The sequence below is a fragment of the Scyliorhinus torazame genome, chromosome 26 (genome assembly GCF_047496885.1).
Source record: "Scyliorhinus torazame isolate Kashiwa2021f chromosome 26, sScyTor2.1, whole genome shotgun sequence".
Lineage (NCBI taxonomy): Eukaryota > Metazoa > Chordata > Chondrichthyes > Carcharhiniformes > Scyliorhinidae > Scyliorhinus > Scyliorhinus torazame.
This window is the reverse complement of record NC_092732.1, coordinates 39,584,793-39,610,359: the sequence shown is the minus strand read 5'-3', so window position 1 is coordinate 39,610,359 and position 25,567 is coordinate 39,584,793. Positions and strand designations below refer to the sequence as shown.

At 59.1% G+C, this 25,567-nt stretch overlaps 1 protein-coding gene across 1 annotated transcript in view; it reads right to left on the bottom strand.

The window, feature by feature from the left end:
- Positions 1-2,664: 2,664 nt before the first annotated feature.
- prpf3 (PRP3 pre-mRNA processing factor 3 homolog (yeast)) overlaps positions 2,665-25,567 on the bottom strand; it is a 34,557-nt gene continuing 11,654 nt past the window's right edge. The window contains 7 exon segments of the mRNA XM_072490641.1: positions 2,665-2,919; positions 11,925-11,986; positions 12,429-12,512; positions 17,022-17,140; positions 22,877-22,990; positions 23,450-23,549; positions 24,432-24,575. Of these exon segments, the coding sequence (XP_072346742.1) occupies positions 2,770-2,919; positions 11,925-11,986; positions 12,429-12,512; positions 17,022-17,140; positions 22,877-22,990; positions 23,450-23,549; positions 24,432-24,575 (773 nt within the window). The 3' untranslated portion in view covers positions 2,665-2,769.

Here is a 25,567-nt window from a genome sequence, read left to right as displayed (position 1 = left end):
AGACTCGATGGGCCGAATGGCCTCCTTCTGCACTGTATGTTCCACGTTATTTCTGTGGGCTCAGCTCCACTTCCCTCCGGCTCACCGGAACCCTCAATTCCGTTACTGTTCAAAACTCCATCATTGCCTGAAAAACATTCAACGAAGGAGCCTCAACAGCTTCACTGGGCAGGGAATTCCATAGATTCACAACCCTTTGGGTGAAGACGTTCCTCCTCAACTCAAGTCCTAAATCGGCTCGGTTATTCTGAGGCTATGCCCCCCCTAGTTCTGCTTTCACCCGCCAGTGGAAACAACCTCCCTGCTTCTAACTTATCTATTCCCTTCATAATGTTTCCGTCAGATCCCCCCCCCCCCACCGCCCCGCTCATTCTTCGAAATTCCAATGGGAATGGTCCCAGTCTCTCATCAGCCCATCCTCTCAACCCCGGAAGCAACCGGGCGAATCTCCTCTGGACCCCCTCCAGTGCCAGTACATCCTTTCTCGAGCAAGGAGTTCAAGACAGGTGTGCTCACCTGTGCAGCTGCAACATAACCGACCTGCTTTTAGACTCCAGTACCGCCCCCCCCCCCCCTCCAGCAATGAAGGACAAAATTCCACTGGGCTTCTTAATGAGCTGCTGCAAGCGCAAACCAACTTTTTTTTGCCATTCAACGCTCAGGTCGATTGGGTTTGTTGCCGGGTGAGCGGATGAAGGTGCACGGGGGGAAACGAGACGGGCGAATGGGGGGGGGGGGGGGGGGGGTGTCCGGCTGCGGTACGGAGCAGGTGGCTCTTGGTCTGGGGGGGTGGGGGGAGGTATGAACTCCTACGTCCCCCGTTCTCCGCCGCCCCCCCCCCCTCATGTTAATCGACGAGCAGCGGCAGGCATGGCGGTTCTGGGGGGCGGAGGGCGTTCACTCACTTCTCGCGTTCAGGCGCGACGCAGCCGGGTGTTCGAAAAAGACCGCACGGACATTTTAGAAAAAAATAATTCGTCTTTATTACGGAACCCGAAGCTGTAACGCTCGACAGCACTGATATCGCATCGGAGCAGCTCCTCGACTTTTCACAGGCTGTTGACCACACCGAGGTTTTCTCATTGAGGGGTAGGGTTTTCGGTTAATGTGAGACGCGTCAGGCTGGGCAGAGGACGAAAGGATACCCGGTTTTGGGGGGTGGGGGTCACCTCGAGGGCCTCAAGGGGATTAACCCCCCTGCTCATCAAACTCAGGACATGTCGGAAGTCCTCACCGCATTCCCCAAGGCTAGCATAATGTATTCCCCAGGACAGGTACAGCACGGGGTTAGATACAGAGTAAAGCTCCCTCTACACTGTCCCCATCAAACACTCCCAGGACAGGTACAGCACGGGGTTAGATACAGAGTAAAGCTCCCTCTACACTGCCCCCATCAAACACTCCCAGGACAGGTACAGCACGGGGTTAGATACAGAGTAAAGCTCCCTCTACACTGTCCCCATCAAACACTCCCAGGACAGGTACAGCACGGGGCTAGATACAGAGTAAAGCTCCCTCTACACTGTCCCCATCAAACACTCCCAGGACGGGTACAGCACGGGGTTAGACACAGAGTAAAGCTCCCTCTACACTGTCCCCATCAAACACTCCCAGGACGGGTACAGCACGGGGTTAGACACAGAGTAAAGCTCCCTCTACACTGTCCCCATCAAACACTCCCAGGACAGGTACAGCACGGGGTTAGATACAGAGTAAAGCTCCCTCTACACTGTCCCCATCAAACACTCCCAGGACAGGTACAGCACGGGGTTAGATACAGAGTAAAGCTCCCTCTACACTGTCCCCATCAAACACTCCCAGGACAGGTACAGCACGGGGTTAGATACAGAGTAAAGCTCCCTCTACACTGTCCCCCATCAAACACTCCCAGGACAGGTACAGCACGGGGTTAGATACAGAGTAAAGCTCCCTCTACACTGTCCCCATCAAACACTCCCAGGACAGGTACAGCACGGGTTTAGATACAGAGTAAAGCTCCCTCTACACTGTCCCCCATCAAACACTCCCAGGACAGGTACAGCACGGGGTTAGATACAGAGTAAAGCTCCCTCTACACTGTCCCCATCAAACACTCCCAGGACAGGTACAGCACGGGGTTAGATACAGAGTAAAGCTCCCTCTACACTGACCCCATCAAACACTCCCAGGACAGGTACAGCACGGGGTTCATACGCGCACGGCAGACACCGGAGCTGGTTACTTAGCGGGACGGGCGATACCGACCCCCCCCCGCCCCCTCCGAAGAGACGGAAAGGCCCCCAGCCCCCGGGACCGATCGAGCTCGGAACATCAGGAGGGCTGCTCTCGAGCCCGTCGTCGAGAGAGGGAGAGCTGGTCGGACACGTCAGCCCCTCTCTTCCGTGAAACTCGGCCGGGAATGGCGTCACTCTCCCATCGCTCGATACCTTCTCCTGTCAGGTTTCATACCACCTCGGTGCCTTCTCTCCCATTTCGGAAAGGGCCGCAAGTCTCCGGCCAAGTCCTTGTGTCCTCGCGGCTGCGCACAGAACGAATGCGTACGAGACAGTGGTGACTATAAACCCCCCCTCCCCCGGCTTTCTCCCGGATCCGGGCGACAGCTCCCCCCCCACTTCCTCCTCCCCGCCTGCTCAGTCCTCTTCCTCCTCGTCCCCTCCCCCGCCACCCCACCCCACCCCCCTCTCCCCCCAGCACCCGGGGTGGGGGAGGGGGGAAATCCAAACGGAAAGACAGTCTGAAGATAGGGAACGGAGATCCGCCTCCCCTGCGTCAATCCTCTGTAACCTCCAGCACCGATTCACTGATCGCCAGGTCCCAGTACTGTTCCACGCCGTGCTTTTTAAAATGCTCCCGCGCCATGCTCTCGGTCGGACACTGCTTGAACTTCATGTCGCCAAAGCTCCGCTCCTTCGCCGTTCCCTAGTGTGGGAGGGGAGGGGGAGGAGGGGGAGAGGGGAGGGGGAGAGGGGAGGGGGAAGAGGGGAGGGGGAGAGGGGAGGGAAGGGGGAGAGGGGAGGGAAGGGGGAGAGGGGAGGGGGAGAGGGAGAGGGGAGGGGGAGAGGGAGAGGGGGAGAGGGGAGGGGGAGAGGGGAGGGGGAGAGGGGAGGGGGAGAGGGGAGGGGGAGAGGGGAGGGGGAGAGGGGAGGGGGAGAGGGGAGGGGGAGAGGGGAGGGGGAGAGGGGAGGGGGAGAGGGGAGGGGGAGAGGGGAGAGAGGGGGAGAGGGGAAGGGGAGGGGAGAGGGGAGGCGGAGAGGGGGAGAGGGGAGGGGGAGAGGGGAGGGGGGGAGGGGGAGAGGGGAGGGGGAGAGGGGAGGGGGAGAGGGGAGGGGGAGAGGGAGGGAGAGGGGGTGGGGAGGGGGAGGCAGAGGGGGAGGGAGAGGGGAGGGGGAGGGGAGGGAGAGGGGGAGGGGAGGGGGTGGGGAGCGGGAGGGGAGGGGGAGGGGAGGGGGAGAGGGGAGGGAGGGAGAGGAGGGAGAAAGAGGGGAGGGAGGGAGAGAGGGGAGGGAGAGAGAGAGAGGGGAGTGAGAGATAGGGGCGGAAGGGAGAGGGGAGGGAGGGAAAGAGGGGAGGGAGAGAGAGAGGGGAGGGAGAGAGAGGGGAGGGAGAGAGGGGCGGGAAGGAGAGGGGCGGGATGGAGAGGGGAGGGAGAGAGAGAGGGGAGGGAGAGAGAGGGGCGGGAGGGAGAGGGGAGGGAGAGAGAGAGGGGCGGGAGGGAGAGGGGAGGGAGAGAGGGGAGGGAGAGAGAGAGGGGAGGGAGAGAGAGAGAGGGGAGGGAGAGAGAGAGAGGGGAGGGAGAGAGAGGGGAGGGAGAGAGAGGGGAGGGAGAGAGAGGGGAGGGAGAGAGAGGGGAGGGAGAGAGAGGGGAGGGAGAGAGAGGGGCGGGAGGGAGAGGGGAGGGAGAGAGAGAGGGGAGGGGGAGAGGGGAGGGGGAGAGGGGAGGGGGAGAGGGGAGGGGGAGAGGGGAGGGGGAGAGGGGAGGGGGAGAGGGGAGGGGGAGAGGGGAGGGGGAGAGGGGAGGGGGAGAGGGGAGGGGGAGAGGGGAGGGGGAGAGGGGAGGGGGAGAGGGGAGGGGGAGAGGGGAGAGGGGAGGGGGAGAGGGGAGAGGGGAGGGGGAGAGGGAGAGGGGAGGGGGAGAGGGGAGGGGGAGAGGGGAGGGGGAGAGGGGAGAGAGGGGGAGAGGGGAAGGGGAGGGGAGAGGCGGAGAGGGGGAGAGGGGAGGGGGAGAGGGGAGGGGGAGAGGGGAGGGGGAGAGGGGAGGGGGAGAGGGGAGGGGGAGAGGGGAGGGGGAGAGGGAGGGAGGGAGAGGGGGTGGGGAGGGGGAGGCAGAGGGGGAGGGAGAGGGGAGGGGGAGGGGAGGGAGAGGGGGAGGGGAGGGGGTGGGGAGCGGGAGGGGAGGGGGAGGGGAGGGGGAGAGGGGAGGGAGGGAGAAAGAGGGGAGGGAGGGAGAGAGGGGAGGGAGAGAGAGAGAGGGGAGTGAGAGATAGGGGCGGAAGGGAGAGGGGAGGGAGGGAAAGAGGGGAGGGAGAGAGAGAGGGGAGGGAGAGAGAGGGGAGGGAGAGAGGGGCGGGAGGGAGAGGGGCGGGAAGGAGAGGGGCGGGAAGGAGAGGGGAGGGAGAGAGAGAGGGGAGGGAGAGAGAGGGGCGGGAGGGAGAGGGGAGGGAGAGAGAGAGGGGAGGGAGAGAGAGAGGGGAGGGAGAGAGAGGGGCGGGAGGGAGAGGGGAGGGAGAGAGAGAGGGGAGGGAGAGAGAGAGGGGAGGGAGAGAGAGAGGGGAGGGAGAGAGAGGGGAGGGAGAGAGAGAGGGGAGGCAGAGAGAGAGGGGACGGAGAGAGAGAGAGGGGAGGGAGAGAGAGAGAGGGGAGGGAGAGAGAGGGGAGGGAGAGAGAGGGGAGGGAGAGAGAGGGGAGGGTGGGAGTGGAGGGGGAAGGAGGGAGAAAAATTAAAATCTGTCAGATCCTGGCAATCGGTCGAAAAACCCGAGCGACCCTCGTCACTCTGAGGAGACTCGGTCGCCCTGCATATCTAACACGCTGTTCACATCCCAGAGTGAGAGCGAGAGAGTGAGAGAGGGGGAGAGAGAGAGTGAGAGTGTGAGAGAGAGAGTGAGTGTGAGAGAGAGGGTGAGAGCGAGTGTGAGAGCGAGTGTGAGTGAGAGCGAGTGTGAGAGAGAGGGTGAGAGTGAGAGCGAGTGTGAGAGAGGGTGAGAGCGAGGGTGAGAGAGAGGGTGAGAGCGAGGGTGAGTGAGAGCGAGTGTGAGAGAGAGGGTGAGAGCGAGTGTGAGAGTGAGTGTGAGAGAGAGGGTGAGAGCGAGTGAGAGTGAGAGCGAGAGTGAGAGCGAGTGTGAGAGTGAGTGTGAGAGTGAGTGTGAGAGAGAGGGTGAGAGTGAGAGCGAGTGTGAGAGAGAGGGTGAGGGTGAGAGAGGGTGTGAGTGAGAGCGAGTGTGAGAGAGAGGGTGAGAGTGAGAGTGAGGGTGAGAGTGAGGGTGAGAGTGAGGGTGAGAGAGAGGGTGAGAGAGAGGGTGAGAGAGAGGGTGAGAGAGAGGGTGAGAGAGAGGGTGAGAGAGAGGGTGAGAGAGAGGGTGAGAGAGAGGGTGAGAGAGTGAGAGTGTGAGAGAGAGAGAGAGTGAGAGTGTGAGAGAGAGTGAGAGGGTGAGAGAGGGTGAGAGGGTGAGAGAGGGTGAGAGTGAGAGTGAGAGCGAGTGAGAGAGAGGGTGAGAGTGAGAGTGTGAGAGAGGGTGAGAGTGAGAGTGTGAGAGAGAGTGAGAGTGTGAGAGAGGGTGAGAGTGAGAGTGAGAGCGAGTGTGAGAGAGAGGGTGAGGGTGAGAGAGAGAGTGTGAGAGAGGGTGAGAGTGAGAGTGTGAGAGAGAGAGAGAGAGTGAGAGTGTGAGAGAGGGTGAGAGTGAGAGTGAGAGGGTGAGAGTGGGTGAGAGTGAGAGTGAGAGTGAGTGTGAGAGTGAGAAGGAGAGAGAGGGGGAGAGCGAGAGTGTGAGAGAGGGTGAGAGTGAGTGTGAGAGAGAGGGTGAGAGTGTGAGAGAGGGTGAGAGTGAGTGTGAGAGAGAGGGTGAGAGTGAGAGTGTGAGAGAGGGTGAGAGTGAGAGTGAGAGGGTGGAAGTGAGAGTGAGAGCGAGGGTGAGAGTGAGAAGGAGAGAGAGGGGGAGAGCGAGAGTGTGAGAGAGAGGGTGAGAGTGAGAGGGTGAGAGTGAGAGGGTGAGAGCGAGTGTGAGTGAGATGAGTGTGAGAGTGAGTGTGAGAGAGAGGGTGAGAGAGAGGGTGAGAGTGAGAGGGTGAGAGCGAGTGTGAGTGAGATGAGTGTGAGAGTGAGAGTGAGAGTGAGTGTGAGAGAGAGGGTGAGAGTGAGAGTGAGGGTGAGAGTGAGGGTGAGAGTGAGGGTGAGAGTGAGGGTGAGAGTGAGGGTGAGAGTGAGGGTGAGAGTGAGGGTGAGAGTGAGGGTGAGGGTGAGGGTGAGGGTGAGAGTGAGGGTGAGAGAGAGGGTGAGAGAGAGGGTGAGAGAGAGGGTGAGAGAGAGGGTGAGAGAGAGGGTGAGAGAGAGGGTGAGAGAGAGGGTGAGAGAGAGGGTGAGAGAGAGGGTGAGAGAGAGGGTGATGAGAGTGAGAGTGTGAGATAGAGAGAGAGAGAGAGAGTGAGAGTGTGAGAGAGAGTGAGAGTGAGAGGGTGAGAGAGGGTGAGAGTGAGTGAGAGAGGGGGTGAGAGTGAGAGCGAGTGAGAGAGAGGGTGAGGGTGAGGGTGAGAGTGAGAGTGTGAGAGAGGGTGAGAGTGAGAGTGTGAGAGAGAGAGAGAGTGAGAGTGTGAGAGAGGGTGAGAGTGAGAGTGAGAGCGAGTGTGAGAGAGAGGGTGAGAGTGAGAAGGAGAGAGAGGGGGAGAGCGGGAGTGTGAGAGAGGGTGAGAGTGAGTTTGAGAGAGAGGGTGAGAGTGAGAGTGTGAGAGAGGGTGAGAGTGAGAGTGTGAGGGTGGAATTGAGAGTGAGAGCGAGTGTGAGAGGGTGAGAGTGAGAAGGAGAGAGAGGGGGAGAGCGAGAGTGTGAGAGAGAGGGTGAGAGTGAGAGGGTGAGAGCGAGTGTGAGTGAGAGCGAGTGTGAGAGTGAGTGTGAGAGAGAGGGTGAGAGTGAGGGTGAGAGCGAGGGTGAGAGTGAGTGTGAGAGTGAGTGTGAGAGAGAGGGTGAGAGTGAGAGTGAGAGTGAGTGAGAGTGAGTGAGAGAGCGAGTGAGAGAGAGAGGGTGAGAGCGAGTGTGAGTGAGAGCGAGTGTGAGTGAGAGAGAGAAGGTGAGAGAGAAGGTGAGAGTGAGAGCGAGTGTGAGAGAGAGGGTGAGAGTGAGGGTGAGAGCGAGTGCGAGTGTGAGAGAGAGGGTGAGAGTGAGAGGGTGAGAGCGAGTGCGAGTGAGAGCGAGTGTGAGAGTGAGTGTGAGAGAGAGGGTGAGAGTGAGAGTGAGAGCGAGTGTGAGAGTGAGAGTGAGAGCGAGTGTGAGAGTGAGTGTGAGAGAGAGGGTGAGAGTGAGAGTGAGAGCGAGTGTGAGAGAGAGGGTGAAAGCGAGTGTGAGTGAGAGCGAGAGTGAGAGTGAGAGAGAGGGTAAGAGAGAGGGTGAGAGTGAGAGCGAGTGTGAGAGAGAGGGTGAGAGAGAGGGTGAGAGTGAGAGCGAGTGTGAGAGTGAGAGTGAGTGTGAGAGTGAGTGTGAGAGAGAGGGTGAGAGCGAGTGTGAGTGAGAGCGAGTGTGAGAGTGAGTGTGAGAGAGAGGGTGAGAGTGAGAGAGAGGGTGAGAGTGAGAGAGAGGGTGAGAGTGAGAGAGAGGGTGAGAGAGAGGGTGAGAGTGAGAGCGAGTGTGAGAGCGAGTGTGAGAGCGAGTGTGAGAGCGAGTGTGAGAGCGAGTGTGAGAGCGAGTGTGAGAGCGAGTGTGAGAGCGAGGGTGAGAGCGAGGGTGAGAGCGAGGGTGAGAGTGAGAGTAACGAGTGTGAGAGAGAGGGTGAGAGAGAGGGTGAGAGTGAGAGAGAGTGAGAGTGTGAGAGAGGGTGAGAGTGTGAGAGAGGGTGAGAGTGAGAGCGAGGAGAGGGTGAGAGCGAGAGTGTGAGAGAGGGTGAGAGTGAGAGTGTGAGAGAGGGTGAGAGTGAGAGTGTGAGAGAGGGTGAGGGTGAGAGAGGGTGAGAGTGAGAGCGAGAAGGAGAGAACTGCGGCAAAGGCTTGTTCTCTCGGTCGCCCTGCATATCTAACACGCTGTTCACATCCTAGAGCATAGCGAGAGAGTGAGAGAGGGGGAGAGAGAGAGTGAGAGAGTGAGAGAGGGTGAGAGTGAGAGTGTGAGGGTGAGGGTGAGAGTGAGAGCGAGAAGGAGAGAACTGTGGCAAAGGCTTGTTCTCTCGGTCGCCCTGCATATCTAACACGCTGTTCACATCCCAGAGCGAGAGAGTGAGAGAGGGGGAGAGAGAGGGATGAGTGAGAGCGAGTGTGAGAGGGTGAGAGTGAGAGTGTGAGAGAGGGTGAGGGTGAGAGCGAGAAGGAGAGAACTGCGGCAAAGGCTTGTTCTCTCGGTCGCCCTGCATATCTAACACGCTGTTCACATCCTAGAGCATAGCGAGAGAGTGAGAGAGGGGGAGAGAGAGAGTGAGAGAGTGAGAGAGGGTGAGAGTGAGAGTGTGAGGGTGAGGGTGAGAGCGAGAAGGAGAGAACTGTGGCAAAGGCTTGTTCTCTCGGTCGCCCTGCATATCTAACACGCTGTTCACATCCCAGAGCGAGAGAGTGAGAGAGGGGGAGAGAGAGGGATGAGTGAGAGCGAGTGTGAGAGGGTGAGTGTGAGAGCGAGAGTGTGAGGGAGGGTGAGAGTGAGAGTGAGGGTGAGAGTGAGAGCGAGGAGAGAAAGGGGGAGAGCGAGACTGTGAGAGAGTGGGTGAGGGTGAGAGCGAGAGAGCGAGAGTGTGAGAGGGTGAGAGTGAGAGTGAGGGTGAGAGTGAGAGTGAGAGGGTGAGAGAGGGTGAGAGCGAGAGTGTGAGAGAGGGTGAGAGCGAGAGTGTGAGAGAGTGGGTGAGGGTGAGAGCGAGAGTGTGGGTGTGAGTGAGAGGGTGAGAGCGAGAAGGAGAGAGAGGGGGAGAGCGAGAGTGTGAGAGAGGGTGAGAGTGAGAGTGAGTGAGGGTGAGTGTGAGAGAGGGTGAGAGTGAGAGTGAGAGCGAGAAGGAGAGAGAGGGGGAGAGCGAGAGAGTGGGTGAGGGTGAGAGTGTGAGAGAGGGTGAGTGTGAGAAGGAGAGAAAGGATGAGAGCGAGAGTGAGAGCGAGTGTGAGAGAGAGGGTGAGGGTGAGAGTGAGAGTGTGAGAGAGGGTGAGAGTGAGAGAGGGTGAGAGTGAGAGGGTGAGAGAGGGTGAGAGCGAGAGTGTGAGAGAGGGTGAGAGTGAGAGGGTGAGAGTGAGAGCGACAAGGAGAGAGAGGGGGAGAGCGAGAGTGTGAGAGAGTGGGTGAGGGTGAGAGCAAGAGTGTGAGAGAGGGTGAGAGTGAGAGGGTGAGAGCGAGAGTGTGAGAGCGAGAGTGTGAGAGCGAGAGTGTGAGAGAGTGGGTGAGGGTGAGAGCGAGTGTGAGAGAGGGTGAGAGTGAGAGGGTGAGAGTGAGAGCGAGAAGGAGAGAGAGGGGGAGAGAGAGAGAGAGAGGGTGAGGGTGAGAGTGAGTGTGAGAGAGGGTGAGAGTGAGAGTGAGAGCGAGAAGGAGAGGGGGAGAGCGAGAGTGTGAGAGAGTGGGTGAGGGCGAGAGTGTGAGAGAGGGTGAGAGTGAGAGTGTGAGAGAGGGTGAGAGTGAGAAGGAGAGAAAGGATGAGAGTGAGAGAGGGTGAGAGTGTGAGGGTGAGAGCGAGAGTGAGAGAGGTGGACAGGTTGAGGGAAGAAGTTCCAGAACTGGCCTGGCCATCACCTGGAATCACGACAGTGCCATTCAGCCCATCGAGTCTGCACTGACCCTCCGAAAGAGCGGCCTATCCAAGCTCACTTCCCCACCCAATCCCATTACCCCTTAACCTACACATCTTTTTTGGACACTAAGGGGCAACTTAGCATGGCCAATCCACCATAACTTGCACATCTTTGGACTGCGGGAGGAAACTGGAGCACCCGGAGGAAACCCACGCAGACACGCGTAGGAGAACATGCAGACTCCGCACAGACGGTGACCCGAGGCCGAATTTAACTAGGGTCCTTGGCGGTGAGGCAGCAGTGCTAACCACTGTGCCCCAATGCCCCCCCACGGTGGAGCGATGAGAATCGTTGGGGGGGACGCCAAAGATTTGACTTGGAGGAGCATAGAGGTCTCAGAGGGTTGCAGTTACTCCCGCCGGCCCCCTGTCCACGGTTTCTGGGAGGGTGTGATGAATGTACGATTTTCACATGTATTGTAATATATGGCTCTGGTGCATTAATGGTTAAAAGCCAGGGTTTGCGGGGGGGGGGGGTGAGACTGCTGCAGGCATGGGTTTAAAAGATCCTTGTTTGAAAGTCAACCAGGATTTTTGGCTAGAGGTGCAATTAAAACCTCGTAAAAATGAGATCATCATTAATTCCAAACATGGATACGGTTTACCTGAAGTTGGGCGAATGGAATTTTGTTTATATAAAGGAGGTCCCCCGGGGAGTAGATAATTGGAGACCACGGTGTTTGGCCTTCGTGAGATGATGCAGTCGCTGGGAGGAGCCAGAGGCGGAAGCAGTCAGCTGATGAGTTTTAGTTCAGTTTTAGATTGGGGATGTGGACAGACCAGCAACTTTGCTGCAAAATGCTGGGACGTTAAACAGTAGTTTGACACGGGCAAGAATCTGCAAGCTGTTTCCTGAAGGATCTCTCTTCATCACAGCGTTTTTTTAAAATAAATTTACAGTACCCAATTCATTTTTCCAATTAAGAGGCAATTTGGCGTGGCCAATCCACCTGCCCTGCACATCTTTTGGGTTGTGGGGGCGAAACCCACGCAGACACGGGGAGAATGTGCAAACTCCGCACGGACAGTGACCCGGGGCCGGGATCGAACCTGGATCCTCGTCGGCGTGATGCAGCAGTGCTAACCCACTGCGCCACCGGGCTGCCCTCGCGATGTTAAAGTTAAGACGGTTTTGACATACCGGGCGGGATTCTCTCAGCCCGGGGCCGGGCCGGAGAATACCCGCGACCGGCGCGAATCGCCGCCCCAGGTCCCGCCGGCGCCGTCCACACCTCAGCCGGCGGGAACTCGGTGTGGAAGGGTCAGGGGGGCGGCCTGTGTGGGGTTGGGGGGGGGGGGGGGGTGGGGGGGGGAGCCTCTGATGTGGCCTGGCCCGCGATCGGGGCCCACCGATCGGCGGGCCTGCCTCTCTGGCTGGGGGCCTCCTATCTTCCGCGCCGGCCCCTGTAGCCCTGCGCCATGTTGCGTCGGGGCCGGCGCGTTGAAGGAAGCCGCTGCTCGGATCCCGCGGCTCCCAGTTGACACGGCTCCAGCGCCGTGCTGGCCCCCTGTAGGGGCCAGGATTGCTGATCCTGAGGCCGCGTTGACGCCGTCGAGAACCGACAGCGGCAACGCGTAGCCTCGGGATCACAGAATCCCGCCCGCCATGTCCCCACTTCTGCGCGAAATCACTCACCGAGGGAGGTAGCCTCTCCTCACCCTCTTCCAAGTTAGATTAAATATTGCGGTCTCTCTCCCCCCTAACCCAGCAACTGTGGGGGGGGGGGTCTGGTCCGGGGTCGGAACAAAGGGAGAGACGCGGGTGCTCCTCAGACTGTGCTGATGGCTGATCGCGCAACGTCGGGGGTCAGGGGGAGGATAGATGCAGCTGTAAACCTCCGGCACCCCCGTTTGAATACCGCTGCCAACCGGGCCAGCCAGATACCCCTGTTAAAAGGAGCGTTGCCCTGGGCCAGGCGGCAGGCGCGGTGGGGGAGGGCGGGCGCGGTAAGCGATAAAACCTCCCCTTACCTCCCACACCAGCACACACTTGTTCATCTTCTTGACAACCTCGTCGTCCGATCCGTCGTCATCTGTGAGGGCACAAACGAGAAAGCAAAGGCGTGAGGCTGCGGGCCCGGGACACAGAGGCCAGCGCCACGGGCGGGCGGCGCCCAGTGCAGAAGCCAGTGACCCGCGGGCCTGCCTGACTGCTGCGATCGGGTGTGGATCAGCTGCTAGCCCCAGCCTGAATCCGGGCGTCGCTGTCACACAGGATGAGCTCTGCACAGAACGAGGCCATTCAGCCCTTCCGTGCCTGCGCCGACGGTGGGGGGGGGGGGGGGGGCACGTTTCAGGCCTGTCGCTGGCTTCTAACGACCCTGGCGCCTGTTTTAACGGTGATCGGGACACCGCGACTGGCAACAACGCACACCCTACCCCAGCACGACGATCTGGTACCGCTGGGACGAGGCCCGGATGCAGAGGGGCATGGCGTGACCTTAACTAACCAGCCATCGCAATACCCGGACTCACCGTCGTCTCGCGAGGTGGCCGTCTGCTCGGCCCACTTGACACGATGCAGCATCAGGCGCTTGAACTTCTTCTGCGCCTTTGGGCCTGAACGGGAAAGACAAACAACTTTAACACTTTGATTCACGGCAATTTACACCAGCTAACGTGGCCGTGCATCATGAAAAAGCACCAATTGCTTCACTTCCACTGTCCCCATCAAACACTCCCAGGACAGGGACAGCACGGGGTTAGATACAGAGTAAAGCTCCCTCTACACTGTCCCCATCAAACACTCCCAGGATAGGTACAGCACGGGGTTAGATACAGAGTAAAGCTCCCTCTACTCTGCCCCATCAAACATTCCCAGGACAGGTACAGCACGGGGTTAGATACAGAGTAAAGCTCCCTCTACACTGTCCCCATCAAACACTCCCAGGACAGGTACAGCACGGGGTTAGGTACAGAGTAAAGCTCCCTCTACACTGTCCCCCATCAAACACTCCCAGGACAGGTACAGCACGGGGTTAGATACAGAGTAAAGCTCCCTCTACACTGTCCCCATCAAACACTCCCAGGACAGGTACAGCACAGGGTTAGATACAGAGTAAAGCTCCCTCTACACTGTCCCCATCAAACACTCCAAGGGCAGGTACAGCACGAGGTTAGATACAGAGTAAAGCTCCCTCTACACTGTCCCCATCAAACACTCCCAGGACAGGTACAGCACGGGGTTAGATACAGAGTAAAGCTCCCTCTACACTGTCCCCATCAAACACTCCCAGGACAGGTACAGCACGGAGTTAGATACAGAGTAAAGCTCCCTCTACACTGTCCCCATCAAACACTCCCAGGACAGGTACAGCACAGGGTTAGATACAGAGTAAAGCTCCCTCTACACTGTCCCCATCAAACACCCCCAGGACAGGTACAGCACGGGGTTAGATACAGAGTAAAGCTCCCTCTACACTGTCCCCATCAAACACTCCCAGGACAGGTACAGCACGGGGTTAGATACAGAGTAAAGCTCCCTCTACACTGTCCCCATCAAACACTCCCAGGACAGGTACAGCACGGAGTTAGATACAGAGTAAAGCTCCCTCTACACTGTCCCCATCAAACACTCCCAGGACAGGTACAGCACAGGGTTAGATACAGAGTAAAGCTCCCTCTACTCTGTCCCCATCAAACACTCCCAGGACAGGTACAGCACAGGGTTAGATACAGAGTAAAGCTCCCTCTACACTGTCCCCATCAAACACTCTCAGGACAGGTACAGCATGGCGTTAGGTACAGAGTAAAGCTCCGTCTCCACTGTCCCCATCAAACACTCCCAGGACAGGTACAGCACGGGGTTAGATACAGAGTAAAGCTCCCTCTACACTGTCCCCATCAAACACTCCCAGGACAGGGACAGCACGGAGTTAGATACAGAGTAAAGCTCATTCTACACTTTCCCCATCAAACACTCCCAGGACAGGTACAGCACGGGGTTAGATACAGAGTAAAGCTCCCTCTCCACTGTCCCCATCAAACACTCCCAGGACAGGTACAGCACGGGGTTAGATACAGAGTAAAGCTCCCTCTACACTGTCCCCATCAAACACTCCCAGGACAGGTACAGCACGGGGTTAGATACAGAGTAAAGCTCCCTCTACACAGTCCCCATCAAACACTCCCAGGACAGGTACAGCACGGGGTTAGATACAGAGTAAAGCTCCCTCTACACTGTCCCCATTAAACACTCCCAGGACAGGTACAGCACGGGGTTAGATACAGAGTAAAGCTCCCTCTACACTGTCCCCATCAAACACTCCCAGGACAGGTACAGCACGGGGTTAGATACAGAGTAAAGCTCACTCTACACTGTCCCCATCAAACACTCCCAGGACAGGTACAGCACGGGGTTAGATACAGAGTAAAGCTCCCTCTACACTGTCCCCATCAAACACTCCCAGGACAGGTACAGCACGGGGTTAGATACAGAGTAAAGCTCCCTCTACACTGTCCCCATCAAACACTCCCAGGACAGGTACAGCACGGGGTTAGATACAGAGTAAAGCTCCCTCTACACTGTCCCCATCAAACACTCCCAGGACAATTACAGCACGGGGTTAGATACAGAGTAAAACTCCCTCTACACTGTCCCCATCAAACACTCCCAGGACAGGTACAGCACGGGGTTAGATACAGAGTAAAGCTCCCTCTACACTGTCCCCATCAAACACTCCCAGGACAAGTACAGCACGGGGTTGGATACAGAGTAAAGCTCCCTCTACACTGTCCCCATCAAACACTCCCAGGACAGGTACAGCACGGGGTTAGATACAGAGTAAAGCTCCCTCTACACTGTCCACATCAAACACTCCCAGGAAAGGTGCAGCACGGGGTTAGATACAGAGTAAAGCTCCCTCTACACTGTCCCCATCAAACACTCCCAGGACAGGTACAGCACGGGGTTAGATACAGAGTAAAGCTCCCTCTCCACTGTCCCCATCAAACACTCCCAGGACAGGTACAGCACGGGGTTAGATACAGAGTAAAGCTCCCTCGACACTGCCCCCATCAAACACTCCCAGGACAGGTACAGCACAGGGTTCGATACAGAGTAAAGCTCCCACTACACTGTCCCCATCAAACACTCCCAGGACAGGTACAGCACGGGGTTAGATACAGAGTAAAGCTCCCTCTGCACTGTCCCCATCAAACACTCCCAGGACAGGTACAGCTCAGGGTTAGATACAGAGTAAAGCTCCCTCTACACTGTCCCCTACAAACACTCCCAGGACAGGTACAGCACGGAGTTAGATACAGAGTAAAGCTCCCTCTACACTGTCCCCATCAAACACTCCCAGGGCAGGTACAGCACGGGGTTAGATACAGAGTAAAGCTCCCTCTACACTGTCCCCATCAAACACTCCCAGGACAGGTACAGCACGGAGTTAGATACGGAGTAAAGCTCCCTCTACACTGTCCCCATCAAACACTCCCAGGACAGGTACAGCACGGGATTAGATACAGAGTAAAGCTCCCTCTACACTGTCCCCATCAAACACTCCCAGGACAGGTACAGCACGGGGTTAGATGCAGAGTAAAGCTCCCTCTCCACTGTCCCCATCAAACACTCCCAGGACTGGTACAGCACGGGGTTAGATACAGAGTAAAGCTCCCTCGACACTGCCCCCATCAAACACTCCCAGGACAGGTACAGCACAGGGTTCGATACAGAGTAAAGCTCCCACTACACTGTCCCCATCAAACACTCCCAGGACAGGTACAGCACGGGGTTAGATACAGAGTAAAGCTCCCTCTGCACTGTCCCCATCAAACACTCCCAGGACAGGTACAGCTCAGGGTTAGATACAGAGTAAAGGTCCCTCTACACTGTCCCCATCAAACACTCCCAGGACAGGTACAGCACGGGGTTAGATACGGAGTAAAGCTCCCTCTACACTGTCCCCATCAAACACTCCCAGGACAGATACAGCACGGGGTTAGATACTGAGTAAAGCTCCCTCTACACTGTCGCCATCAAACACTCCCAGGACAGGTACAGCACGGGGTTAGATACAGAGTAAAGCTCCCTCTACACTGTCCCCATCAAACACTCCCAGGACAGGTACAGCACGGGGTTAGATACAGAGTAAAGCTCCCTCTACACTGTCCCCATCAAACACTCCCAGGACAGGTACAGCACGGGGTTAGATACAGAGAAAAGCTCCCTCTACACTGTCCCCATCAAACACTCCCAGGACAGGGACAGCACGGGGTTGGATACAGAGTAAAGCTCCCTCTACACTGTCCCCATCAAACACTCCCAGGACAGGGACAGCACGGAGTTAGATACAGAGTAAAGCTCATTCTACACTGTCCCCATCAAACACTCCCAGGACAGGTACAGCACGGGGTTAGATACAGAGTAAAGCTCCCTCTACACTGTCCCCATCAAACACTCCCAGGACAGGGACAGCACGGGGTTAGATACAAAGTAAAGCTCCCTCTGCACTGTCCCCATCAAACACTCCCAGGACAGGTACAGCACAGGGTTAGATACAGAGTAAAGCTCCCTCTACACTGTCCCCATCAAACACTCCCAGGTCAGGGACAGCACAGTGTTAGATACAGAGTAAAGCTCCCTCTACACTGCCCACATCAAACACTCCCAGGACAGGTGCAGCACGGGGTTAGATACAGAGTAAAGCTCCCTCTACACTGTCCCCATCAAACACTCCCAGGACTGGTACAGCACGAAGTTAGATACAGAGTAAAGCTCCCTCTACACTGTCCCAGTCAAACACTCCCAGGACAGGGACAGCACGGGGTTAGATACAGAGTAAAGCTCCCTCTGCACTATCCCCATCAAACACTCCCAGGACATGTACAGCACGGGGTTAGATACAGAGTAAAGCTCCCTCTACACCGTCCCCATCAAACACTCCCAGGACAGGTACAGCACGGGGTTAGATACAGAGTAAAGCTCCCTCTACACTGTCTCCATCAAACACTCCCAGGACAGGTACAGCACGGGGTTAGATACAGAGTAAAGCTCCCTCTACACTGTCCCCATCAAACACTCCCAGGACAGGTACAACATTTGCCCAGATGTCCTCTCCTCACCTCCCTCCACCACCACCACGTTAACGTCTTTGTGCAGGACCACCGTCCCCGTTAGGTACAGCTGGCCCGCGTTTGTCTCCACTTTGAATTTCTTCGCTGAGTTGCTCAGATTTCGGATTCTGTAAATAAGAGATCATCAGTGACTCACAATACACCACAGTCAGTGCTGAGGGAGCGCCGCACTGTCAGAGGGTCAGTACTGAGGGAGTGCCGCACTGTCAGAGGATCAGTACTGAGAGAGCGCCGCACTGTCGGAGGGTCAGTACTGAGGGAGCGCCGCACTGTGGGAGGGTCAGTGCTGAGGGAGTGCCGCACTGTCAGAGGGTCAGTGCTGAGGGAGTGCCGCACTGTCAGAGGGTCAGTGCTGAGGGAGCGCCACACTGTCAGAGGGTCAGTACTGAGGGAGTGCCGCACTGTCAGAGGGTTAGTGCGGAGGGAGTGCCGCACTGTCAGAGGGTCAGTGTGAGGGAGTGCAGCACTGTCAGAGGGACAGTACTGAGGGAGCGCCGCACTGTCAGAGGGTCAGTACTGAGGGAGTGCCGCACTGTCAGAGGGTCAGTGCGGAGGGAGTGCCGCACTGTCAGAGGGTCAGTGCGGAGGGAGTGCCGCACTGTCAGAGGGACAGTACTGAGGGAGCGCCGCACTGTCAGAGGGTCAGTACTGAGGGAGCGCCGCACTGTCGGAGGGTCAGTACTGAGGGAGCGCCGCACTGTCGGAGGGTCAGTACTGAGGGAGTGCCGCACTGTCAGAGGGTCAGTACTGAGGGAGTGCCGCACTGTTAGAGGGTCAGTGCTGAGGGAGTGCCGCCCTGTCAGAGGGCCAGTACTGAGGGAGCGCCGCACAGTCAGAGGGTCAGTGCTGAGGGAGTGCCGCACTGTCAGAGGGTCAGTGCTGAGAGAGTGCCGCACTGTCAGAGGGTCAGTACTGAGGGAGTGCTGCACTGTGGGTGTGTCAGTCCTGAGGGAGTGCTGCACTGTCAGAGGGTCAGTGCTGAGGGAGTGCCGCACTGTAGGAGGTTCAGTACTGAGGGAGTGCCGCACTGTCGGAGGGTCAGGACTGAGGGAGCGCCGCACTGTCAGAGGGTCAGTACTGAGGGAGTGCCGCACTGTGGGAGGGTCAGCACTGAGGGAGCGCCGCACTGTGGGAGGGTCAGTACTGAGGGAGCGCCGCACTGTCAGAGGGTCAGTACTGGGGGAGTGCCGCACTGTCAGAGGGTCAGTACTGAGGGAGCGCCGCACTGTCAGAGGGTCAGTACTGAGGGAGCGCCGCACTGTGGGAGGGTCAGTACTGATGGAGTGCTGCGCTGTCAGAGGGTCAGTACTGAGGGAGCGCCGCACTGTCAGAGGGTCAGTACTGAGGGAGTGCTGCACTGTGGGTGTGTCAGTACTGAGGGAGTGCTGCACTGTCAGAGGGTCAGTGCTGAGGGAGTGCCGCACTGTCAGAGGGTCAGTACTGAGGGAGCTCCGCACTGTCAGAGGGTCAGTACTGAGGGAGTGCCGCACTGTCAGAGGGTCAGTGCTGAGGGAGTGCCGCACTGTGGGAGGGTCAGTACTGTGGGAGTGCCGCACTGTCAGAGAGTCAGTACTGAGGGAGTGCCGCACTGCCAGAGAGTCAGTACTGAGGGAGCGCCGCACTGTGGGAGGGTCAGTACTGAGGGCGCGCCGCACTGTCAGAGGGTCAGTACTGCGGGAGTGCCGCACTGTCAGAGGGTCAGTACTGAGGGAGCGCCGCACTGTGGGAGGGTCAGTACTCAGGGAGCGCCGCACTTTCAGAGGATCAGTACTGAGGGAGTGCCGCACTGTCAGAGGGTCAGTACTGAGGATGCGCCGCACTGTCAGAGGGTCAGTACTGAGGGAGCGCCACACTGTGGGAGTGCCGCACTGTCAGAGGGTCAGTACTGAGGGAGTGCCGCACTGTCGGAGGGTCAGTACTGAGGGAGTGCTGCACTGTCGGAGGGTCAGTACTGAGGGAGTGCCGCACTGTCAGAGGGTCAGTACTGAGGGAGTGCCGCACTGTCAGAGGGTCAGTACTGAGGGAGCGCCGCACTGTCAGAGAGTCAGTACTGAGGGAGTGCCGCACTGTCAGAGGATCAGTACTGAGGGAGTGCTGCACTGTCAGAGGGTCAGGACTGAGGGAGCGCCGCACTGTCAGAGGGTCAGTACTGAGGGAGCGCCGCACTGTCAGAGGGTCAGTACTGAGGGAGCACCGCACTGTCAGAGGGTCAGTACTGAGGGAGTGCCGCACTGTCAGAGGGTCAGTACTGAGGGAGTGCCGCACTGTGGGTGGGTCAGTACTGAGTGAGTGCCGCACTGTCAGAGGGTCAGTACTGAGGGAGCGCCGCACTGTGGGAGGGTCAGTACTGAGGGAGCGCCGCACTGTCAGAGGGTCAGTACTGAGGGAGTGCCGCACTGTCAGAGGGTCAGTACTGAGGGAGCGCCGCACTGTCAGAGGGTCAGTACTGAGGGAGCAGCCCCACTGTCAGAGGGTCAGTACTGAGGGAGTGCCGCACTGTCAGAGGGTCAGTACTGAGGGAGCGCCGCACTGTGGGAGGGTCAGTACTGAGGGAGTGCCGCACTGTCAGAGGGTCAGTACTGAGGGAGCGCCGCACTGTCAGAGGGTCAGTACTGAGGGAGCGCCGCACTGTGGGAGGGTCAGTACTGAGGGAGTGCCGCACTGTGGGAGGGTCAGTACTGAGGGAGTGCCGCACTGTCAGAGGGTCAGTACTGAGGGAGCGCCGCACTGTCAGAGGGTCAGTACTGAGGGTGCGCTGCACTGTCAGAGGGTCAGTACTGAGGGAGTGCCGCACTGTCAAAGGGTCAGTACTGAGGGAGCGCCGCACTGTCAGAGGGTCAGTACTGAGAGAGCGCCGCACTGTCAGAGGGTCAGTACTGAGGGAGTGCCGCACTGTGGGAGTGTCAGTACTGAGGGATTGCCGCACTGGCAGAGGGTCAGTACTGAGGGAGTGCCGCAACGTCAGAGAGTCAGTACTGAGGGAGCGCCGCACTGTCAGAGGGTCAGTACTGAGGGAGTGCCGCACTGTCAGAGGGTCAGTACTGAGGGAGTGCCGCACTGTCGGAGGGTCAGTACTGAGAGTGCTGCACTGTCAGAGGGTCAGTACTGAGGGAGTGCCGCACTGTCAGAGGGTTAGTACTGAGGGAGTGCTGCACTGTCAGAGGGTCAGTACTGAGGGAGCGCTGCAGTGTAGGAGGGTCAGTACTGAGGGAGCGCCGCACTGTCAGAGGGTGAGTACTGAGGGAGCGCCGCACTGTCAGAGGGTCAGCACTGAGGGAGCACCGCACTGTCAGAGGGTCAGTACTGAGGGAGTGCCGCACTGTCAGAGGGTCAGTACTGAGGGAGTGCCGCACTGTGGGAGGGTCAGTACTGAGGGAGCACCGCACTGTGGGAGGGTCAGTACTGAGGGAGCACCGCACTGTGGGAGGGTCAGTACTGAGGGAGCGCCGCACTGTCAGAGGGTCAGTACTGAGGGAGTGCCGCACTGTCAGAGGGTCAGTACTGAGGGAGTGCCGCACTGTCAGAGGGTCAGTACTGAGGGAGCGCCGCACTGTGGGAGGGTCAGTACCGAGGGAGTGCTGCGCTGTCAGAGGGTCAGTATGAAGGGAGCGCCGCACTGTCAGAGGGTCAGTTCTGAGGGAGTGCTGCACTGTGGGTGTGTCACTACTGAGGGAGTGCTGCACTGTCAGAGGGTCAGTGCTGAGGGAGTGCCGCACTGTCAGAGGGTCAGTACTGAGGGAGCTCCGCACTGTCAGTACTGAGGGAGTGCCGCACTGTCAGAGGGTCAGTACTGAGGGAGTGCCGCACTGTCAGAGGGTCAGTGCTGAGGGAGTGCCGCACTGTGGGAGGGTCAGTACTGAGGGAGTGCCGCACTGTCAGAGAGTCAGTACTGAGGGAATGCCGCACTGCCAGAGAGTCAGTACTGAGGGAGCGCCGCACTGTGGGAGGGTCAGTACTGAGGGCGCGCCGCACTGTCAGAGAGTCAGTACTGAGGGAGTGCCGCACTGTCAGAGGGTCAGTACTGAGGGAGTGCCGCACTGTCAGAGGGTCAGTACTGAGGGAGCACCGCACTGTCAGAGGGTCAGTACTGAGGGAGTGCCGCCCTGTCGGAGGGTCAGTACTGAGAGAGTGCTGCACTGTCAGAGGGTCAGTACTGAGGGAGCGCCGCACTGTCAGAGAGTCAGTACTGAGGGACGCCGCACTGTCAGAGGGTCAGTACTGAGGGAGCGCCGCACTGTGGGTCAGTACTGAGGGAGCGCCGCACTGTCAGAGGGTCAGTACTGAGGGAGTGCCGCACTGTCAGAGGGTCAGTACTGAGGGAGCGCCGCACTGTGGGAGGGTCAGTACTGAGGGAGCGCCGCACTGTCAGAGGATCAGTACTGAGGGAGTGCCGCACTGTCAGAGGGTCAGTACTGAGGGAGTGCCGCACTGTGGGAGGGTCAGTACTGAGGGAGCGCCGCACTGTCAGAGGGTCAGTACTGAGGGAGTGCCGCACTGTCGGAGGATCAGTACTGAGGGAGCGCCGCACTGTCAGAGGGTCAGTACTGAGGGAGCGCCGCACTGTCAGAGGGTCAGTACTGAGGGAGCACCGCACTGTCAGAGGGTCAGTACTGAGGGAGTGCCGCACTGTCAGAGGGTCAGTATGAGGGAGTGCCGCACTGTGGGTGGGTCAGTACTGAGGGAGTGCCGCACTGTCAGAGGGTCAGTACTGAGGGAGCGCCGCACTGTGGGAGGGTCAGTACTGAGGGAGTGCCGCACTGTGGGAGGGTCAGTACTGAGGGAGTGCCACACTGTCAGAGGGTCAGTACTGAGGGAGTGCCGCACTGTCAGAGGGTCAGTACTGAGGGAGCGCAGCACTGTCAAAGGGTCAGTACTGAGGGAGTGCCGCACTGTGGGAGGGTCAGTACTGAGGGAGCACTGTACTGTGGGAGGGTCAGTTCTGAGGGAGAGCTGCACTGTCAGAGGGTCAGTACTGAGGGAGCGCAACACTGTCAGAGGGTCAGTACTGAGGGAGCACCGCACTGTCAGAGGGTCAGTACTGAGGGAGCACCGCACTGTCAGAGGGTCAGTACTGAGGGAGTGCCGCACTGTCAGAGGGTCAGTACTGAGGGAGCGCCGCACTGTCAGAGGGTCAGTACTGAGGGAGCGCCGCACTGTGGGAGGGTCAGTACTGAGGGAGTGCCGCACTGTCAGAGGGTCAGTACCGAGGGAGTGCCGCACTGTGGGAGGGTCAGTACTGAGGGAGCACTGCACTGTGGGAGGGTCAGTTCTGAGGGAGAGCTGCACTGTCGGAGGGTCAGGACTGAGGGAGTGCCGCACTGTCAGAGGGTCAGTACTGAGGGAGCGCCGCACTGTGGGAGGGTCAGTACTGAGGGAGTGCCGCACTGTGGGAGGGTCAGTACTGAGGGAGCTCCGCACTGTCAGAGGGTCAGTACTGAGGGAGTGCCGCACTGCCAGAGGGTCAGTACTGAGGGAGCTCCGCACTGTCAGAGGGTCAGTACTGAGGGAGTGCCACACTGTGGGAGGGTCAGTACTGAAGGAGTGCCACACTGTGGGAGGGTCAGTACTGAGGGAGTGCCACACTGTGGGAGGGTCAGTACTGAGGGAGTGCCACACTGTGGGAGGGTCAGTACTGAGGGAGTGCCGCACTGGGGATAAATCCCACATTCCGAACCCAGCTGCCCTCCCGCCCCCCCGGGGGGGGTGGGGGGGGGGGGATGGCAGTCTGCGCCAGTCAGCCACCAGCACAACGGCGACGCGCATCCTCCCCCACCCCCAACTCGTTCGAAAGGACCCCCGACGTTACGTCGGCGCGCTTTGCCGCCCCCTCCGACAGGGCTCACCGGTAAACCGTGATGTGAACGCCTTGCGACACGTCCTCCTTCAGCTTCTTCATCTTCTTCTCTCTCCGCTGGTCGGCCGTCAGTTTGCGAGCGGTGTTGGCATCCTGGTGAGCTCTGAGAGAGAGGAGGGGGGGGGGGTGGAGTAGGTGAGAGCGGCGCCAGTCTGTGCATTAACCCCCCCCCTCTCCCCCCACCACCCCCGCGCCCTCTCGGCTCAAACCACTGTCCCTCTCCTCGCTGCTGTCCGGAATGAGACAGTCCCAGTCGGATAACTCACTGCTCGCCCCCCCCCCACCCCCCCCGCACCCAAGGGGGCGGGCGTCTTCAGGGGTAAGAGGGAAGTCAGGCATTGAACCCCTCGCAGCTCGGTAGGCGGGGAGCGGTAGAGACCCCCCCTCGCCCCCACCCCATTCTCCGCCGACACCGCCCCTTCCCCCTCGCTTCTACATTCCCCGTCACGCCCGCCAATCCTCCAGCAAAGCCGCCCACTCCCCTCCTTCCCCCCTGCTACCATCCCACTCCCCTCCTTCCCCCCTGCTACCCTCCCCGCCCCGCCCCTTCCCGGCCACTTACTTTAGCCGCTTGGCCATCTGTGCCCGCACGTGAGCCTCGACCTTGGTCGGGTCCTGCACAGCTTCCGTTCCCAGAACCCGCATCAGGTTGGAGATCCGCACTGCAGGAGAGAGGAAGGTGAAACGGGTGGCGGGGTTAGGCGAGGGGATGGGGCGGGGGGGGGGGGGGGGGGGGGGCGCTGGCCGGGCCCAGGGTTTTACCGCCCATCCCTGCGTGCCCCTCGAGACGGTGGAGGCTGAGACGCGTTCTTGACCCCGCTGTGTCGGTACACCTGTTAGATTAGCATAGAATTTACAGTGCAGAAGGAGGCCATTCGGCCCATCGAGTCTGCACCGGCTCTTGGAAAGAGCACCCTACCCAAGGTCAACACCTCCACCCTATCCCCATAACCCAGTAACCCCACCCAGCACTAAGGGCAATTTTGGACACGAGGGGCAATTTATCATGGCCAATCCACCTAACCTGCACATCTTTGGACTGTGGGAGGAAACCGGAGCGCCCGGAGGAAACCCACGCAGACACGGGGAGAACGTGCAGACTCCGCACAGGCAGTGACCCAAGCCAGGAATCGAACCCGGGACCCTGGAGCTGTGAAGCAATTGTGCTGACCACTATGCTACCGTGCTGCCCCGAGGGAGGGAGTTCCGGGATTCTGACCCCGGCCACGGTGAAGGAGCGGCCGATATATTCCCGAGTAGGGCTGGCGAGCGGCCCGGATGGGGTAACTTGCGGGGGGGGTCCCCCGTGAGTCTGCTGCCCGCCCCCCCCCCTCCCTCGCCCTTCTGGATGGCGGAGGTGGCGGGTTTGGAAGGTGCTGCCGCTGGCGAATCGCTGCTTCGAACAGAGTTTGGAAATCTGAATATCCTCCTCGTGATGGGAACCCTGGGAGGAGAGGAGGGGGGGGGAGACCCGCTCTCCGACCGAGGACCAGGGCGGTGGGAGTGTGGTGATCGGGCTGCGCGAGGGCTGGGGGCCTCCTTACCTTTCGGCTCGGGGGGAGGCATGAGGCCCAAGCGGATCTTCTCCTGCATTTCCTTCAGCCCCTCTCTCCGGGTCTGCCGTCGCAATTTCTTCTGTTCTCTCTTGGTCAAGTAAACGCCCAGTGTCACCGCCTTGTCTGTGTCAACTGGCGGCGGTGAGAGAGAGAGAGAGAGAGAGATAAACACAAAGATCATCCATCACTCCAAATCGGACGCAGCAGAAGCATCGGGGAATCGGCGCGCGGGAACAATTCAAATCGGACGCCTCGTATCCGAGCAACACGGGCGGCCAAGCAGTCGCTCCCCCTCACTCTCTCCCCAACCACTGCGCCAGAATCCAGAGACTCGAGCGCTAAGCCACTGGGCCACTCCTAGTGTCAGTACTGAGGGAGCGCCGCACTGTCAGAGGGTCAGTACTGAGGGAGCGCCGCACTGTCAGAGGGTCAGTACTGAGGGAGCGCCGCACTTTCAGAGGGTCAGTACTGAGGGAGAGCCGCACTGTCAGAGGGTCAGTACTGAGCGAGCGCCGCACTGTCAGAGGGTCAGTACTGAGGGAGTGCTGCACTGTCGGAGGGTCAGTACTGAGGGAGCGCCGCACTTTCAGAGGGTCAGTGCTGAGGGAGTGCTGCACTGTCAGAGGGTCAGTACTGAGGGAGTGCCGCATTGTCAGAGGGTCAGTACTGAGGGAGTGCTGCACTGTCAGAGGGTCAGTACTGAGGGAGCGCTGCACTGTTGGAGGGTCAGTACTGAGAGAGCACCGCACTGTCAGAGGGTCAGTACTGAGGGAGCGCTGCACTGTGGGAGGGTCAGTACTGAGAGAGAGCCGCACTGTGGGAGAGTCAGTACTGAGGGAGCGCCACACTGTCAGAGGGTCAGTACTGAGGGAGCGCCACACTGTCGGAGGGTCAGTACTGAGGGAGCGCCGCACTGTCAGAGGGTCAGTACTGAGGGAGCTCCGCACTGTCAGAGGGTCAGTACTGAGGGAGCTCCGCACTGTCAGAGGGTCAGTACTGAGGGAGCTCCGCACTGTCAGAGGGTCAGTACTGAGGGAGTGCCGCACTGTCAGAAGGTCAGTACTGAGGGAGTGCCGCACTGTCAGAGGGTCAGTACTGAGGGAGTGCCGCACTGTCCGAGGGTC